Below are 19167 nucleotides of genomic sequence, written 5' to 3'. Positions count from 1 at the left end.
TGGTCCTAAGGAAGAAAGTAAGAAGTGTTCTTGATGTATTTATAGGTACTTTGAACGGTTCTTTTGCAAATGTTTGTGGTGGGGGAATAGAACCCACATTTTTCAAATTTTAGGCTCTTTTGAAATACTCAAGGTTATGACTGAAAAATCACATTTTAAACGGGAAAAAAATGCTAGAACGTCACCAATCCCCGCCTAGCGTAACGAAAGGGTCCCCACCTAACCTAACCAAAGGCTTCTCACCTAAACTAACCAAAGGATCCCCACCTAACCTAACCAAAGGATCCCCACCTTACCTAACCAAAGGATACTCACCTTTCCTGACCTAATCTAAGGTCTCTATCCTTACCCACTGGGTTAGGTCGTATGCAACTCACTTAAATTGCCTCATCATTAGCTTACCCTAAGACTAAGTTTCAACCCTGTGTTTGCTTCCCAACTGTCTTTACTCCTGGCAAGGTATCACTAAATCTTGTTTTGTAAATCAAGATTTATAAAAAAAAAAAAAAAAAAAAAAAAAAAAATAGGGTATATTATAGTTATGGAGAGTGAAAACTTTCCTACTAAAAAACAAAATTTCTTATAGAAAAATCCTCTTTTCCTTTGAAAAGGACACTTATTTTCACTTGAAATAAATACTTAACGAAATATATATTATATATATATCTATATCCACCAATAATGGGGGACCCCAGTGTGAATCCTGTGTTTTGGGTGGGGAAAACAGTATATAATGGTAAAATGAAAATTTTCTTCTCTATAAATTGTTTTCTTGGATGTATAATAAATCCATGGAAAACTGCACAAATTACTGTATTTATATCTTATACTACTGGTATATTTTTCACTTGTTTATTGACATTCTACAGATCGGTTGTATTTGCTTCCATTCATTCATGTGTACATACCAGTTTTAGATTTTCTGCGCATAAACCCCACCCTTCTATGTATAAACCACGCTCCCTTTATTTTGACCAATAGGATTAGCCTACTCGTTTTCTTATAAACCCTGCTCATTTTTACCAGCAACGTTCAAGCATTTTTACCTGCGACATTCAAGTATTCTACTTGATCTGACCCTTCTTATACTGTATGTACCTATTCTTTTATGTAATACCTACATGGACATATTACATATTACCCAAGAATTACTAATTTTCTTATAAACCCTCCTCATTTTTACCCGCGTCATTCAAGTATTCTACTTGATCTGACCCTTCTAATACCAAATGTACCAATTCTTTTATGCAATACACATGTCCACATATTTTTTTTTACCCAAGTTATTCAAGTATAGTACGAGACTTGACCCCGCTAATATCGTTGTTTACGTATTCGTTGTTGCAATACCCACCTGTGTATTTCTCTTTGTTTCCATTCCCTTTTCAAGCTTTTTCTCCTTTATTACAATATTTCAATTTATTACCATAAAATAATATTTATTATTCCCTTCATTTTATCTTACTATTTTTTCGTCATACAGTACTTGTTCTTATTACCTCATCATACCCAGTTTTCACATAAATGCTTGCTCTGAACAAGTTTCCCATACAAGTTCATTCAAGTTTACTTTATAGACTCGGTGCTCTTTCCGTTAACCAATCATGTACCTATACGTATGGAAAGTTGCCACAGGGGAAGTTAATATTTCCCCACCCCCTTTTCTTATCGGTTCAAGACAAGTGCTCGCATTAGCCCCTTCCCAAGCCTTTTTCCGTGTTAAGTCTTTGTCCGTGCTCTACTGTTTACGTGTACTATTATGGAACTTACTATCGAAATATATAATAGTTGTAGTTAACCGTACCTAGAAGCCGCAGGCAAGTTTCATAGAAATTACCCCGATGATCCCTAGCATTCGACGTCCCAACCCTAATGTAAGTCATTACTTTTAGTTTAAGATTAATTACCTGGATAGTGAATGCAGTTCATTATTAAAGATATATTGATGTTAGCCTGCGCAGCTCAACATTACCGGTTGCCAGTACATATGGAGATTGATGTTTTCTTTTTTTCACAAGTGAAGCGAGTGCACGGTGAAGCAAGAACCATTAGATTTAGGGTAAATCATTTTGAACAGAAAGTATATTTGTTCTGTAACGGGAATACAAACCTACACTATTTATTTAGTGGTATTACTTTCTGCGAAGCTGAAATGACGAGTCATTAAAATTTAGCGAGGGTTAACTACCCACACCGCTAGTTAGCGGGGGTTAGCTTGCTACCACTCCCACTCACACACTGGTGATTTAGCTCCCTTTACTTTTAGCTCGGATGGAGAGCGGTTGTATCCGCTCTTCCTCCTCGCCTATTCTGGACTGCCATTAATTTTCGTCTTTTAACTTACTTTTTCTTATATGTATACAGTATACTGTATTTAACAGCCACATCAGGCATAAGCACCCACCCCATAGATAGGAGGCTGATGGCTAACGACAGAACCCAATACTCGGACACGAGTGGGCGCCGACGACGATATACTGTATATATGAAAGCATTCTTAATGTTTATGTATATACTGTATATATGTATTGAAATGTTGTAAGTTTCCTTTTCAGTGTTTGTGCTGTGCGTGTGATACGTATACGACAGGTTCTCAAGGCACTTGCGCAAGGCCGGGGCACCTTCCCTTCCGACCTCTCCCACCTATGTCTATCGGTCTTCCCGTTGTCATATAACCTACTATTGACTCGGCCGCCGCCGCAGGGGAATCTCATCGTTTGTGCCCTCCTCGTTCAACTGTTGAATTCGCCTTTCCCTCTTCCTACGGGAAATGTGGATTACTGAGCGAAGGGAGTGTGGCCTCTTAGAGATTGACTACGGTCTTTCTCTTCTTAAGGCCGTTCACCCTCATGGGCCTCTGACAGTGTACTAACCGGGGGAGCACCTTTCCCGTTCGCGTGTTAGGTTGCGCTTCCGATTCTTTTTTCAATTATTTAAGTGAAATTATAATTGTTTGTAATTTTAACTTTACAGCTTCTTCTCCGTGGGGAACACTTCCCTTCGGAGGATCAGTGGTTCTTCCTATTAGTGAATAGTTATAGCTGATTTAAATAATTGTAATTCTTGTTTTATTACAGTTACTCTCCGCTCCCTTTCTCCCGTCGATGTCGACTGGGGAAAGGAGGGAGCAATACTTATTTTATGTTTGTTCCCTCGATGGGTCCTCTTCCCATCGCGGACTAGGTGTTCCTCCCTAGGGAATTTTCTGTTACATAATTTATTTTACTTTTCCTGAGTTAGCGATGCAGTTTTCTTCGTTCGACTAAGAGTGCCAATGAAGCAGAGCTGTTCTGCTCATGCTTAGGGAATCTGCTGTCACTGCCTCCCATCATGGGCGTCATCCATTCTCTTAGAAGTACGCCCTTGGCAACACCTGATCAGCACTTCATCTTTGAGGAACTAGCTCAGGCAGCGCTCTCGTCAGATCATCTTAGAGCGCTACCAGGAGGTTCTCCTCCAGGGGTTGGACAACTTTCCCTTCCGAGGGAGAGTTTTCCTCCCCTGGTGTGAGGTTGTTTCTCCCTTCCGAGGGAGAACTTCCTCCATCATCATCACTTCATCGACTACGACTGCTGTTGCTGTCTCTGCCTAGACTACTCTCCCCCCTTGCTGAGTCTCACTTCCTTCGGGGGCAGAGCATAGTCTTAGGCAAGTCTCTCCTGCAAAGTGATCACGTCTCTCGTTCGCGAGAGGGGCCACTTATAGAGACTCGTCTTCGGAGGATTGCTACTGCTGAAGGTCAGCTTCCTGGTCTACCGGCCCTCATGGGCGTCATCTGTTCCTGAACCTTCTCCTGATAACGCTGCAGTGGATGTTCACCCTTCCAAAGGGCACATCCCAGTTCCTGATCGTCCTACCAGCTGACCTGCTGACCTACCAGCTGACTTGCTGACCTACCAGCGCAACCTCGTGCTGCAGCTAGTCCTTGGGCTTCGTTCCTGGACTCTTCTGTGGATCGTTTGCGATCTCCATTGATGGATGTTCGCCCTTCTAAAGGGCACATCCCAGTTCCTGATCGTTTTACCAGCTGACCTGCCGACCTACCAGCGCAACCTGGCCACAGAGAGCAATGTTTGCCAGTGCACCAACCAACCTACGATCACTGGTGCAACACATCTTCGGTCTCTTGCTCGCTAACAATCTCTTGCGTCTGCGCGCCAGTGCTTTCCTACGCGCCACTGCTCTCTTGCGCGCCACTGCTCTCTTGCGTACCAGCATTCTCCTGCGCTCCATCACGCTCCCGTGTGCTTGCGCCATCGTTGTCCTACTCGCCAGCGCTCTCCTGCGCGCCAACGATCTTTGCACACCAACGTTCGCCTGCGCGCCAGCAGTCACCCACCCGCGCCAGCAATCTTCTGCGCGTGCACCAGCGCTCTTCTGTGCGCCAACGATCTCTGCACACCAGCATTCGCCTGCGCGCCATTGCGTCCGCGCGTGCCAGCAGGCTTCTGCTCGTGCGCGTCACCCCTCTTCCGTGCATGCGCCTCGGCAGCCTTCCACGCGCTCGTGCCACCAGCCTTCCGCTCACTCGCCAGTGCTCTCCTACGCGCAAGTTCTCACCCGCAATCGCGAGCCCAGGCACCCGCCCTTGCGCAACTAGTCGTGTGCTTCTGCTTATTCTAGGGAGACTAAACAAAACCCTACACAGTGCCTTACTGCGCGCCAGCTTTCTCCTGCGCACTTGCGCTCTTAGATCCAGCATTCTCCTGCTCACTTGCGCTCAGATCCAGCACTCTCCTGCTCACTTGCGCTCTCAGATCCAACACTCTCCTGCTCACTTGCGCTCTCAGATCCAGCACTCTCCTGCTCACTTGCGCTCTTAGATCCAGCTCTCGCCAATGCGCCAGCTCTTCACAAGAAGCCAGTGCTTGCCTGTTCGTCAGCGCCTTTTTGCGCTGTCAGATCCAGCACTCTCCTGCGCTCACAGATCCAGCTCTCTCCTGTGCAGATGCGGTCTCAGATCCAATGCGCCAGCTCTTGCCAAAAAGCCAATGCTTGCCAATGCGCCAGCTCTTGCCAAAGAGCCAGTGCTCGCAGATCCAATGTTCGCCAATGTGCCAGCTCTTGGCAAAGAGCCAGCGCTCACCTGCGCACCAGCGCTTGCCTGCTCTCCAGCACTCTTCTGCGTACTCACCGAAAACTGCGCTTCAGCAGAAATTGAGCACCAGCATCATCCTGTGTGCCATTGATCCAGTACTCTCCTGCACACTCGCGCAATAGGCAAAAAGAATAAAAACTTTTTGACAGGTCACCATTGCTCCAGGGCATTCCTCTCCCCGCAAACTCATAACAGCATGGCCGCTGGGAAAAGAGGGAAGAGACTTCACAGAAGGGTTCAAGATCCCGAAGATTCTATCTTCCAAGGGGAATCAAATGCATCTACCATCGGTTGAGACTCCTCACAGGGAACCCTTGGTCCCTGTCTCTTCAGGAGTTTTTCTTGACCGTCTGCAAACAAGAAATCATCAACCGACTGATCGCTAGATCACTGATTGCTGATCCCTAGCTCGCCGATCACCAAATCACCAATTACTAGCTCATCTCTCTCTGATCATTGACCTCTAGTCTTTCTAATTGCTAACGATCTCCGATTGCTAGGGTGCCGATCGCCGATTGCTAGGGTGCCGATCGCCGATTGCTAGTCAATAACCAGTCATATGCTTGCTGATCACTAGATCGCCAATGGGCAGCTCATCTTTCTTCGATTATCGACCTCAGCTTGCTGATCTCTGACCAACCAATCGTCAGCTTGCTGATCTCTAGCTCACCGATCACCGGTCCGTGATCGATCGCTGATCATCAATGGCTCACCATCACCATCTGACTATCATTAAACTATTCTGCTGTCTCTCAGGGCTCTCCAAGCAGATAACCAACGAATTTATCGCCAACCTTCCTTGGCTGACTGACCAGACAGCCTTCATCTGCCTGTCAGTTACCATCTTTGGCTCACAGATAGCCGATTCACCGATCATCGACAATTCGCCAGCAGTTCATGTCTCAGACTTACTAGTCAACCTCTGCCCGTGGTTCCTTAGATCAGAAGGTATACAACACACTTCTCGCTACTGGCCGTTCGCCATCACACCAATCCACTAAAGTGATCGGCAAACAATCGACAACCCTCATCAGTGGCTTGTCGACAGGAGACTACTTGCGAGCACTCTCCAACTGCACAGTAACTATGATACCCAGCCGTTAACCATTGATTAACATTCGTCCGACTGATGCTGTTCTAAGGAATAGCATTAATTCCATCAGGGCGCATAGTAGGGCTAAGCGTTGCCGCCTTACTTCTATCAGTTAAAGGAGTTCTCTCCCAGGGAAGAATCCTTACACAGGGTATCGCGTCCCATCCTTTACGCCATGAGTCATGACCCCAGCGTCAACAATCTCCTATGCGAAAGGATCCGCAAGGAGCTGTCCCTTTGGGTCGATGTACACACCATGTTGGAGTTCGGACAAGGGCTAAGACCTCAGGTCTTCATTTGCATGCTGGACCTAAAGGACGCATGCTTCCGGGCCCAAACCATCCATCTAGGAAGGATTGAAGATTCAGTCTAGACAAACAAGAAACACCAGTTCAGGGCACTGTGCTTCGGTCTTTTCATTACACCCATCATGGTCTCCTCCGTTTCTGGACGACTGACTGACCTTAGCAGACTCGGTGGCAACTTTGCATTAGCACCGGAACTTCTGAAGTCTTTTTACCAAGTTGCAGTGATCAAGGTAAACCTGTGGAAGTCTTCCCTACTTCCCTCCCAGAAGACTGGTGTATCTGGGAATGATTCTAGACACCAATCTCCAGAGCGATATAACCTTCTCATCCTTCCCCACCCCTCGGACTTGATGCTGTGCTTAGAACACATCAAAAGAAGAGAGGCTCTCTCTTTTTGAAGAGAGAAACGCAGCTTGTGGCGAATTTTTTTTGTGTGCACTGCTACAGCTGCTTCCTCTTTGGCTTTTGTAGGGTTCCAGAGACACCAACCGAATCTTTCGATGTGACGCCTGCCAAGGAAGTAGTCACCGAAGAACAGGACACCTAATGTCTGACTTTGGTGTCTGTCTGGTACTTCTTTATGGTTTTGCAGGAACAACACCACTGTACCAAATCCTCTTCCTGGAAGGTGTTGAGGTACCAGTATGAGATTCAAAGGCTCACGCCTTTGCGACTAGTGCCAAATTTTGTTATAGACAATGCATAAGCGCTAGTGGTCAGGACTCAGAGCTTTGCTCTTGTCCATCTACAGGCAGGTACGTTCCTGGGATGCTTCGAGGACTCATTCTTTACACTCGCAAGCTTCTATATGTCCACAATCCTCATGAGCTGATCTGACGGATACTCCTGGGATGGCTGACTTCTTGCATTGTCCTTCTGGGTCTCACAAGTAAAGAGCACCTTCCTCATGTGAAAGTGTGAGGAATTTTGCCTATGGTCCTCGGTCCCTGCTATGAGTCCATGCTCTTTGATCAGCAATGCACTATCATGGATTTGCTGTCCATACGACCATGATCTCTGAGAAGACGAGTGTGGTACGAGAATGATCGCCCAGACGTTACTGATCCTCAAAGCAATGTCCACGATTGTCTCTATATAGTATAGTACTCATCTCAACGAGCACGATCTATTGCTCCCGAACAATTGTCTTCTACTTCTCTACGAGCATGATCGATTACACACGCAAAATTGCAGTATACTTTACTTCTCTACGAGCACGATCTATTGCATACTCGCAATCAATGTCTACTCCTTCGCACTCATGATCACCAGCTTGAGCGGCTGCACATGCATGATCAATTCATGTGCTAATGGTCTATATGTTATGTTCCAGTTTACCTCCGGTGTCCAAACCAACTGAATGACAAGAACTTCTCTGACTGCGTTCACATGGGAGGGATGGTACGTACCCGGAACATTTCCACGTGGGAGGACGATCCTAGTACATGCTCGAGGCGAGGTGAGAGGTTATTTGCCGGAAATGCTCTCTTCTCTGAAAATACTTTTTGTTATAGGGTTCAGGTCTTCACCGCGCTTGCTGAACGATGGTTGACGGGAGACTACACATTAGTTGTTCTTCACTGACTTTTGGGTCACAGAACTTCTGTCAGTTGCTTTGTCCCTACTCTTCCATTACACAGTACAATTGAAATGGAACATAGGACCATTCTCATTGCTTATAGAAGCTACGAGATCTTACCTTCACGAACAGTGAGGTTTCCTTATGCCTTGTCCTATGTGTTTTTTCTTCGGGAACTTCCCTATTGTTTCCTCCCTGGAAGACAAGTCACCTTGTTAGTTCTCCACGATTGGCTTTTTCCATGTGATTGGTTGCATGCTGAAATCAGGACACTTAAGATTGGTTACTGTGATCAGAATCCATACGATCGGTAACCGTGATTGGGAACCATACGATTGAGAAAATGTAAATTGGCAGCTGTGATCAGGAATCATGCAATTGGCAATCATGATTGTGAACCATGTAATCAGGAATCATGCAATTGCCAATTATGATTGTGAACCATGTGATCGGGAATCAAACAATCAGGAACCACACGATTGGGACTTACACTTGTTCTTCAGACAATGGTTATCTTGAATCACTAGGGAACTAGTTCACATGTTCTTGTTACCTATTCTTTCCCAGTGCTCAGATCTTCCCTAAGAGGAGGAGGGTGAGGTCGCCGAAATACAGGAGAACAGATCTATCAGTCTATTGAGACCTCGACAGATTCCTCTGAATGGTTTCGTGAGAGGAGCAGTGCTGTACCAAAGCCAAATTGGGAAGGAAGGTTTTTGGCATGAGGTACAACTCATTTTCCTGTTACCATTGGTCTGTCTCATACAAGACTGAACATGAGCATGGCTGTTCAGGTGGTGGTCAGGTCCCCGTGTCCCTCTCCTGCACTTCGGTCACACTATTGCTCAAGATCTGCCCCTCAACATGGATTTTCCCACACAGAGAAAGGAAGATGGCAAGCCAATCCATGATCAAGTTTTTCAAATGCCATGATACTCAAACTCAGTCTTTCATTAATGATTGAAACATGCGGCCCCTCAAACGTAATCTCAGTGTTCTTACAAGCAATGAGATACTATATGCTCAAGCAGTTGTCGACAAGAACCCTCTCCAACCAAGAACAGTTATGCAATTGCGTCGTTCTGTCCGTGGATTGGCTGGCAAGTGTCCCAGGAAAGGAAGGAATCCTCAATGAAGGTGGAGATAATGCCACAGAAGTAGTTTAGGAAGACCAGTCAATAGGAGTCGTGTAGCCGTGTCTCCTATTTTTCCCTAGATGGGAGAGAGAGTGCAGTTTTGAGAACCTTGACCTGGTTGAAGGGATACATGTAAGGTCTCACTTTGTTTGTGAGTTACCCTTCCTCGAGAAATCTGATTGGCACATGGTACAAGAACGTATGCTTCCGCAATAGGGTTTATTAGTCACCTTGTAGCATTGAAGAATAATAATTCCACCTTAGTGAATTACATCTACTAGAGAAGGTATTCTGTTTCACAGACCCCTGGCAATTGGGCAAGCAGGTACCCACCAGTGCAACCAACAACATGGCAGAGTTGTAAGCAAGATCCATTCCTACTAGAGGAGTGATGTAGCTTACACTACTTTGAGCACGGACTAGAATCAGTGACTCGTTACTTATTGTGCATGGCAGAAAGGCTCCTTACACTCTCGGTTTTACCATTGAAGGACCTGTTCCCCTCCCAATTGTTCCAGAACTCGTGTTCCAGAATATCAGCATATAAGCTACTCAGCCATTTAATCCAGGGATGTCGGCAGCATTCGGGTCACTTTCCAACACACCAATTTCTTTGGATACCCAAGACTTTCCACTGGATTTTTGGTGTATCAAATACCCAACAAGTCTGTGGATGATTTTAGTTTCAGGGTGCCATCTGGTTTTACTGATGTCTCCTTTCAGTATCTGTAGAACTATCCTTCTCCGAGTGACATCATAGTAGGGATACTGTACTATGCTGGGCGAGCCTCTGCAATGAATTACGGTTCTCCTCATTTTCCTTTGCCAAGGAAGCTCTACTCAATCTGCAGGAAAGCCTGTCACTCAGCCTTTAACTAGAACTCAGACTGAAGAGCTTGGATCTTTTCCTCTTTGGAGGGTCAGGCAGGGCTCATGAGTAGCTTTGAACAGTGTTCCCTCTCTAGGTACTCGGGCCCTTTAGGGAGGTTGCTTGAGTCCTCGGGTCTATCTAGCTAAGCCTCCAGTACCATTGACCAGTCACCAGATAGGTTTTGACCACTAGACTACTTGCAAGCCTCAGTCTTGATATTACAATGAGCTTACCACTTGAATTTTCATATGGCAAGAGTTTGTTCATCTGTTCCAGATGGAGACTACAGCCACAGTCAGACTTTTCTGAAGGAGGTAATTGACTGGACCCTTTAGCCACCCTCAACCTCTTTCTCAGAAAGAACTCGAGTCAAAGCGCACAAGGCGAAGGGGTAGGCACTAAAGTACAGTATTTCAGCCCTCTATTATAATTCCCCCGTGGCACAGGTATTAAGGGCACAATTGAGGAAATATCAGACAATGTTTACAGCTCATTACCTGCGGGATGTGACCCACAGGTCTCTAGCCTTTTAGGGCTTCTTGTATCTGCACAGCGAGTGGTATAACTACCTTGGCTCCTTTCATAGGACCTTTATCATTGGATCAAGGGCATGCATCATGTGTGAGTCTTTGACAAAGGGAAAGATTGACTGACATTTCTTTTTCCCTTCACTTCGGTCTTCTCCCCTCTTGGGGTACATCATCAAAGACTTTGCCAACTGGACTTGATCTCAATGCAGGTAAGCCCCATAGAGCTTATGGCTATTCTGTACTCATGTATAGAATAGTCTTTTCTCCATGCTCCGTGCGAGGTGGAGTGTGACGTAGCCGACGATATGACATAATTCAAACAGATTCAGTACATACATCACACATATATGTTAGGTCTACAACATAGATATATTAGGCTCAGAACAATTCATAAAGTAGGGCCGTGGACATGTGGGTATTAATAAACCACTGGTACACGTGGTGGCAAGACCCTTAACTCTTTCAGCATCCCAGATGCACTAGTGCTGAGTATCCTGAGTTAAGTTTTCCAGCCAGTTGGAACGGGGGCTTCCTTCTGCCTGAGGATGAGTCTCCTGTGTAAAAGATGATAGCTTGTAATTTTGTTGGAACAAGTGACAAATCCTTTAAAAGTAATTTGTATTTTTCCTAACTATACAAGCCTGAGTCCTTTACTCATACTTTCCTGCCAGCACCAAACCCCTAGAAAATCCTGGCTGATATCCAACTGGTTTATCAGTGAGCCAGGAGGGGGGTGTTTCCAATTGCCTCTCTGCTACCGTTATATGACTACCGTTCAGTTGTTGACACCTTATTATAATTTTTAACTGCTTCACAGTATTGGAGCTTCACTGTTATCTCTCTCCCATGTAAAAGACTCAGATTTGTGTAGATAGAAAAAATACAAATTTAAAAAAAAAAATTGTAATTTTTCTGGTTCCAAAAATATTAAGCGAGGTCTCCAACTTACAGACGTCCAGAGTTATGAACACACTTCGACTGAAGTAAATCTCCAATGTTTGTATCATAAGTACAAGTTTTGAAATTACATTATTTCCGAGTAGATCTCTACTCTGGCGCTGCCAATGCCTGGCAGCACCAATCCATTTTATTCAAAAATTAATTTGTTTGTGAAACTGGTCATCAAAAGACCTCTCTGCTGATGACATTATATCCAATGTTGATACTATTTCTAACGACAATGACAACATCTACCTACCTTAAATCTTCTCTCCCCTTATTCCTGTCTCTGTCATCTCAAGCAAATCAACTTCTCTACACATGTAAGTTATTTCTTTTTACTTTATTTCTTTTTACTTTATTTCTTTTATTTCTAACTTTATATCTACTTAAGGTCTTTACCATACTTAGCTGGAAGCTGGTGCTCAGAGAGTTTGTTTCAACTGAAAAAGGAATACTGTACAATTTAACCATAAAAGAAACTTTCTGGTACAACACAGGGACATGATTGGTGAGTTACCCTTAAATCTACACTCTTTGGTGTAGACGTAACAGTTCCTCCTTTACTTAACCAGACGGCTCTGTCACTCACTGTCCATAGGAAAAGGCAACCCTTTTTGGCTGATGTGTTTGACAGTAAGTAGAGTACTGAGAAACTTGATCTTCCTTATTCCTGTTTTCCTGAGGCTAAACTAACTAGTTTAGCTTTTTGGTCCTAGGAAGATAAAGCTCTCTTAATGAACCTTGATTGTGGAGGTGTAGACCCAAATGGAATTTTTCTTCATAACGCCCATGTTATCGAAAGTTTTTGAATTGTATTTGGCAGAACGTCTAAGTAAATACGCTGACGGTAATCATCTGTTCCCTAGTTTGCAATTCAGCTTTCATAAAGGCCTTGGAGCATGTGATAGCCCTCTTTTAATCATCAATTGTATACAGAAGTCCTTTGCTTGTGTTCAGAAAGTTCATATGATTTGCCTTGATTTTTGTTTGTTATTTTTTTATTTTAGTGCTGCTTTTGGCCGTGTTAATGATGAGGCCCTTATTTTCAAACACGAACAGTTGTGAGTAGGTGGGTCTTTTCTTAGCATCATTATTATATTTTTTATCAATGGATTGCAGAGTTGTTGTTGATGGGCACCATAATGAGTATAGAAATGTGATGCCTGGTGTTCCTCAGGGTAGTGTTTTTGGTCCAGTACTTTTTATACTATATACATGTGATATGTAGTTTGGCCTAGGAAACAAGCTCGTTGCATATGTAAATGATGCTACAATCTTTGTGTCAATTCCATCTCCTGAATGTAGATCTGGGGTTGCTGAATCCCTTAATAGAGATCTGACTAAAATTAATGCAAGGTGCAAATTATGGGGTCTGAAGTTGAACCCTATCAAGACTCAAAGTTTGATTGTAAGTAGGTCGAGAACAATGGCTCCTCAACATCCAAATCTCAGCATCAAGCATGTTTCTTTAACTGTATACGACTTAAAATCTTAGGTGTGATTCTTGATAGCAAATTCACTTTCGAGAAACACATTTGGTCAGTTACATCTTTAATTGTACAAAAATTAGCTTATTAAGAAAGTCTTTTAAGATGTTTTGTGATCAGTCTATCCGAAAAAAATGTATTAATTCTTTCATTCTGCCTTGTTTCGAGTTTGTTCTCTTGTGGGGTCTTCAGTTGCTGAATCTCATCTTAATTTCCTGGACAGGAACTTGTGGTTTATTAAAATTTCTTATTCCTGGTTTAGTTATTAATCTTTGGCACTTGTAAATTATGAATATTGTACAGTATTAATATTGTGTATAAGCAAAACAATGAGTTTTAACTAAGGAAAAACTTTTTTTTTGGGATTTGTTGTGTAGTTTCCTTAGACTGTTTAAGGCTAGAACAGGGGATCCGATACGATCTGATTACCTAAGAATTGTTGTTCCCTTGCAAAGAGATTAGCATGTTCAATATATGCAAAAGGCTTGTTTCTAGACCAAACCACATGTGAGTGCATAGTATGAAAAGTGATGGTCCTAAAACACTCAGCCTGGGGAATACCAGTTTTTACTGCTCATTGGAATCTATTACTTAAAAATTCCATAATGAAATTATGAAATGACCCATCTACTCCAAGCTGTTAGAGTTTGAAAACAAGGGCCTCATGATTAACAAGTCAAAGGCAGTAATAAAATCATGGTTAATCATACGACCTTTGTGACCACAATTGAGAATTTCCTGTACAGCATGCTCCAAAGCCTTTCCGAAAACCAGACTGCAAACTAGGGAACAGATGATTACCATCAGCATACCTATTTATATGTTTCGCCAAGAAGTTACAAATATGGAGTCATGGAAATCGGAAGGTAATCAGCAGGGCTAGACCTACCATACACACACATTTGCCTATTAGAGTTCTCCAGCAAGTGCAAGAAGAACCTCTTCTTTCTATCTTGCGAAGAATGATATACAACGCAGGAGCTTAGAAATCAGCGGGCTCTATAAAAAAAATGAAAAATACCATTCGGGTCTAGGCCCTACATCTCTATAAGCATCGAGATCCATCAAGAGTGTTTTAATTTTACAAACCGAATAGCTAAACTAATTAGTTTAGCCCCAGGAAAAAGGAAGGTTAAGTTTCTCATTACTCTTAGTGTCAATCACATCATCCAAAAGGGTTACCTTTTTCTTAGGATAGTGAGTGATACTGAACTGAATTAGCTGCTTTAATGTTTGAGACCGAATTTAGCACTAATTAACTAGTTTTCCACAGACACCAGACCCACCCTCTAAGAGGAAAGAGCAAATTATAAAATAAGTAGTTTATTAGATATATGGTTAATTAGGATTGATTTATGAAGACTGGATGATTCGATTCGAATTGATCAGTCACATAAATGGCATTGCACTCGAACGTTTCTTTTGTAGAGGCTTAATTTGTAAAAATAAAAATACAATATATCCAATATATTAGATAACTTTGGTAAATAGTGAGAAGTTTAGGTATAATATGTCCCCTATGAATTTGAAACCGGCGGAAAATTATGGAAACTAAATAAAGGTATTCTCGGTATTTACTAACGCACATACTGGCACAGAAATAAATGTCCTATCTATTCTGCTATTAAGCTCGTGAATATTGACTATGATTTAAGATTATGGTTATGCTGTAGAAGAAATTTTTGCGTATTCAAACATTGTACTTACTGATGCCCAAGAGGTGTCCAAAGACGTAGGGCGAATTGGTGAATGTAGTGCAGTTCCATCGGTGCATATGAAACTGATACTGGCATTCGCTAATGCCCATCCGTGCCCCTTCACTTACAATCTGCAGAATAGAAAAAATGGTAAAAAAGATTCTTGTTTTTCCTTTCTATATTGGATATAATGGATAATAGTTTTATTGGTCAATGTGTAAGCACAGTGGCCTTATATATGATTATTTGATAACTTCAAGTTAGATTCTCATATGTTACAGATGATGCCATCGTTTCTATTGTTCAGTTGGAGATAAAACTAAAAATTTAGGAGCCTCAGTTGTGAATTCTCTTTTGTTACCTAACTATGAGTAGTAGTTCGGTAGAAGCGAGAGTTATTTCAGTATAATGGACAGCACTGTCTAATTCATTAATGCGAATCATATGTTCTAAGTTATTCTCTAAATTTGATGATTATTTTGTCGAATTTTTTTCTGATTTTGTGTAAGCTGATATCGTTTAAATAAATCTTCATCAATGCGTTTATTTGTTGGAAGGTCTGGGTGGTTCACCCACTTGTCCTCATTTAGCCCATCTTGTTGTCCCCTTCTTATTTATAAGTTAGTTTAATTTTCATGAATAACTTCTCTATTGTTGTCATATCTGTTTTTTAATGTTTAATTTTCCTCTTTAATACCTCTAAAGTTTTCACAATTTTATTTCTTATGGAAGTTTATAGTTCTGGTGCCGTTCTTTTATAAAAGTTTTTTCCCAATACCGTTGATAGCTTACATCCTGTTCCTATTATCTATGTTCATTTATGGGTTTTGGTTTTAAATTTAGTTCCTAATTATGCCGTGTGGCCTTATGAGGCCTTTTCAATATTTCACTTCAATACTATTCATTACGATGTTGGTAAAAACTCATGGTATGCATTTTAAGAGGGATTTGAAAGCTAGCCATTGGAACTCAGTTTAAATAAAAGCAAACCCTATCATTATCATTGTTAGTATGTTTTATTTTATCCTTCTAGGAATTTATGTTGTGTCGGTAAAGGCATTTGAACTATTCTGACTGGTTTTATCCCAAGTTAGTTTTATGAATTTCGATACACAATGCAAGTAAAAGAGCCATATCGGAACTGCATATTAAAGTAACAAAGCTATACGAAGGATTGTTTTAATAGCATTGTTCTCCGACTAAGGTTGTGTTTCATTTCACTGTAGTACACATAAGCTACAGAATAATCATCATAATTTAACCATTTGATTACCATAGGAATGTTACTTTCTACATTGTTGCCATGAAATCCAATGAAATGAATAAAGCCAACTGCATGTGTACACTATATTTTTAGTTTAGAAAGTTGCAATTCTAAGATATTACCGAGACATGTTTGTTATATCTATTATTTGATATGTTAAGTTAATCCATGATATCTAGATCTAAGTTTCCCTCTGACCCTACTGTTCATTGAGAGATTCTTTTCTTGTATCAAGTTTTTTAGTTTTTTAATATTAATTCAATAGCCTCCTTTAAATTTTTTCGGTGTTGTATTTGTTTTGGGTAGATTATTTTCAATAGTAGTTCTTAATGATCTCGTTTGTCTAAAATTTTGATAAGTGTCAATTGTCTTCAGGAAATTACTAGGTTTCTTATCCGTAGGGTGTACTTAATTCCTGTTTGCTGTGTGTGTGCGCGCGCACGCAAGTGCATTTCCTTATATATTTATTTTTTTAAGTTTCTCCTGTCTGTACAAATTGTTCATATAGTAGAGGAACTTTTACTTATGAGCATATTGCACGGTATAATAGAACAAATATCATTTACCTTCACCTGAAATGTGCTCCTCCGTTTGTTATGGTAATGTAAAGAAAGCAGCAAAATGAATAATTGTAACTTACCTTCAGGACATTTTGCGAAAGCGAGCACAGTTGCCTTTGTTTTGCCACCAAATACGTTAGGTTATTGCACTTATCTCTATATATGTGGGGCGTCAACTCTGCCGAGCTTTGGAATTGGGCGCTGTTCAGTCCAAGCAACCTGCGAAAGGATAAGAAAACAGACTGTTAGTTGTATATTTGTATATATAAAAGACATTGCTAAATGAAAATATATTTGTTTGCATAAAAGGCATTGATGTATTGAAAATCCAGGAAAGCTCATTAAATGATTTAGTCATTTTGATGAGGTGTACAATGCTAGAGGGTAGGCAATTAGGAGTTGATAACATTGCAAACAATTTTTTATATGAGTGTCCGGAGAAGCAGCAATCATATATTTGAGTATTTCGAATATATATCAAACCAAAAATTGAATATTTAATCACAATCGTGTAATAAATTGAGTGGATTGATTTAATTCCTCGAGTGTAAGACGTCTTGAGTTAGTGGAATTTTTATGGTAACTAAATTTATGATTTACATCATCTTTAGAAGATAGTTTATAACCTTCTTCCGCAAATGGCAAGGAACTTATACATCTCATTTAGTACCATTGACTTTATTAGTGCGTGCTAATTGCGTTTTTAGTACACCTAAGTTCACATTCTTCTGATTCGTTTTGTGCACCTAAGTCTACATTCTTCTGAGACTTTTAATGACATAAGTCCACATTCTTCCGAGGCGTTTTTCTTGCTTAGAAGTTCTTATTCGTCTGAGACACTTTATGCACCAAGGTTTACATTCTTCTGAGGCATTTTTCCTGCACTAAGGTTCACCTTCTTCTGAGGCATTTTTCGTGCACCAAGGTCCACATTCTTCTGAGGCATATTTCGTGCACAAAGGTCCAAATTCTTCTGAGGTATATTTTATGCACCAAGGTCCACATTCTTCTGAGTTATATTTCGTGCACTAAGGTCCACATTCTTCTGAGGCATTTTTCGTGCACCAAGGTCCACATTCTTCTGAGGCATTTTTCGTGCACCAAGGTCCACACTCTTCTGAGGCCTTTTTCGTGCACCAAGGTCCACACTCTTCTGAGGCCTTTTTCGTGCACTAAGGTCCACATTCTTCTGAGGCATTTTTCGTGCACCAAGGTCCACATTCTTCTGAGGCATATTTCGTGCACCAAGGTCCACATTCTTCCGAGTCATATTTCGTGCACCAAGGTCCACATTCTTCTGAGGCTTTTTCGTGCACCAAGGTCCACACTCTTCTGAGGCCTTTTTCGTGCACCAAGGTCCACACTCTTCTGAGGCCTTTTTCGTGCACTAAGGTCCACATTCTTCTGAGGCATTTTTCGTGCACCAAGGTCCACATTCTTCTGAGGCATTTTTCGTTCACCAAAGTCCACATTCTTCTGAGGCATTTTTCGTTCACCAAGGTCCACATTCTTCTGAGGCCTTTTTCGTGCACCAAGGTCCACATTCTTCCGAGTCATATTTCGTGCACCAAGGTCCACATTCTTCTGAGGCATTTTTCGTGCACCAAGGTCCACACTCTTCTGAGGCCTTTTTCGTGCACTAAGGTCCACATTCTTCTGAGGCATTTTTCGTGCACCAAGGTCCACATTCTTCTGAGGCATATTTCGTGCACCAAGGTCCACATTCTTCCGAGTCATATTTCGTGCACCAAGGTCCACATTCTTCTGAGGCATTTTTCGTGCACCAAGGTCCACACTCTTCTGAGGCCTTTTTCGTGCACCAAGGTCCACCTTCTTCTGATGCATTTTTCGTGCACTAAGGTCCACATTCTTCTGAGGCATATTTCGTGCACCAAGGTCCACATTCTTCTGATGCATTTTTCTTGCACCAAGGTCCACATTCATCTGCGGCGTTTGCAGTGCATCAAGGTCCACATTCTTTTGAGGAATTTTTCGTGCACCAAGGTCCACATTCTTCTGAGGCATTTTTCATGTACCAAGGTCCAGATGCATCTGAGGCATTTTTCCTGCACCAAGGACCACATTCTTCTTAGGCATTTTTCGTGCACCAAGGTCCACATTCTTCTGAGATATTTTTCTTGCACAAAGATCCACATTCTTCTGAGACATTTTTTGTGCACCAAGGTCCACATTCTTCTGAGGCATTTTTCGTTCACCAAAGTCCACATTCTTCTGAGGCATTTTTCGTTCACCAAGGTCCACATTCTTCTGAGGCATTTTTCGTTCACCAAAATCCACATTCTTCTGAGGCATTTTTCGTTCACCAAGGTCCACATTCTTCTGAGGCATTTTTCGTTCTCCAAGGTCCACATTCTTCTGAGGCATTTTTCCTTCACCAAAGTCCACATTCTTCTGAGGCATTTTTCGTACACCAAGGTCCACATTTTTCCGAGACATTTTTTGTGCACCAAGGTCCACATTCTTCTGAGGTATTTTTCGTTCACCAAGGTCCTGATTCTTCTGAGGCATTTTTTGTGCACAAAGGTCCACATTCTTCCGAGGTATTTTTCGTGCACCAAAGTCAACATTCTTCTGAGGCATT

The 19167-nt window shown here is 42.0% G+C and overlaps 1 protein-coding gene across 1 annotated transcript in view; it reads right to left on the bottom strand.

The window, feature by feature from the left end:
• LOC137644840 (protein Wnt-4-like) overlaps window positions 1-19167 on the bottom strand; it is a 122303-nt gene that overhangs the window by 10672 nt on the left and 92464 nt on the right. The window contains exons 2-3 of the mRNA XM_068377730.1: window positions 16646-16784; window positions 14752-14872 (exon numbers count right to left, since the gene is read on the bottom strand). Coding sequence (XP_068233831.1) covers window positions 14752-14872; window positions 16646-16784 — 260 coding nt within the window. The remainder of the gene's footprint in view (window positions 1-14751; window positions 14873-16645; window positions 16785-19167) is intronic.

The sequence above is a fragment of the Palaemon carinicauda genome, chromosome 8 (genome assembly GCF_036898095.1).
Source record: "Palaemon carinicauda isolate YSFRI2023 chromosome 8, ASM3689809v2, whole genome shotgun sequence".
Classification (NCBI taxonomy): domain Eukaryota; kingdom Metazoa; phylum Arthropoda; class Malacostraca; order Decapoda; family Palaemonidae; genus Palaemon; species Palaemon carinicauda.
The sequence above is the reverse complement of the archived record's forward strand: the minus strand, read 5'-3'. Positions and strand labels throughout refer to the sequence as shown.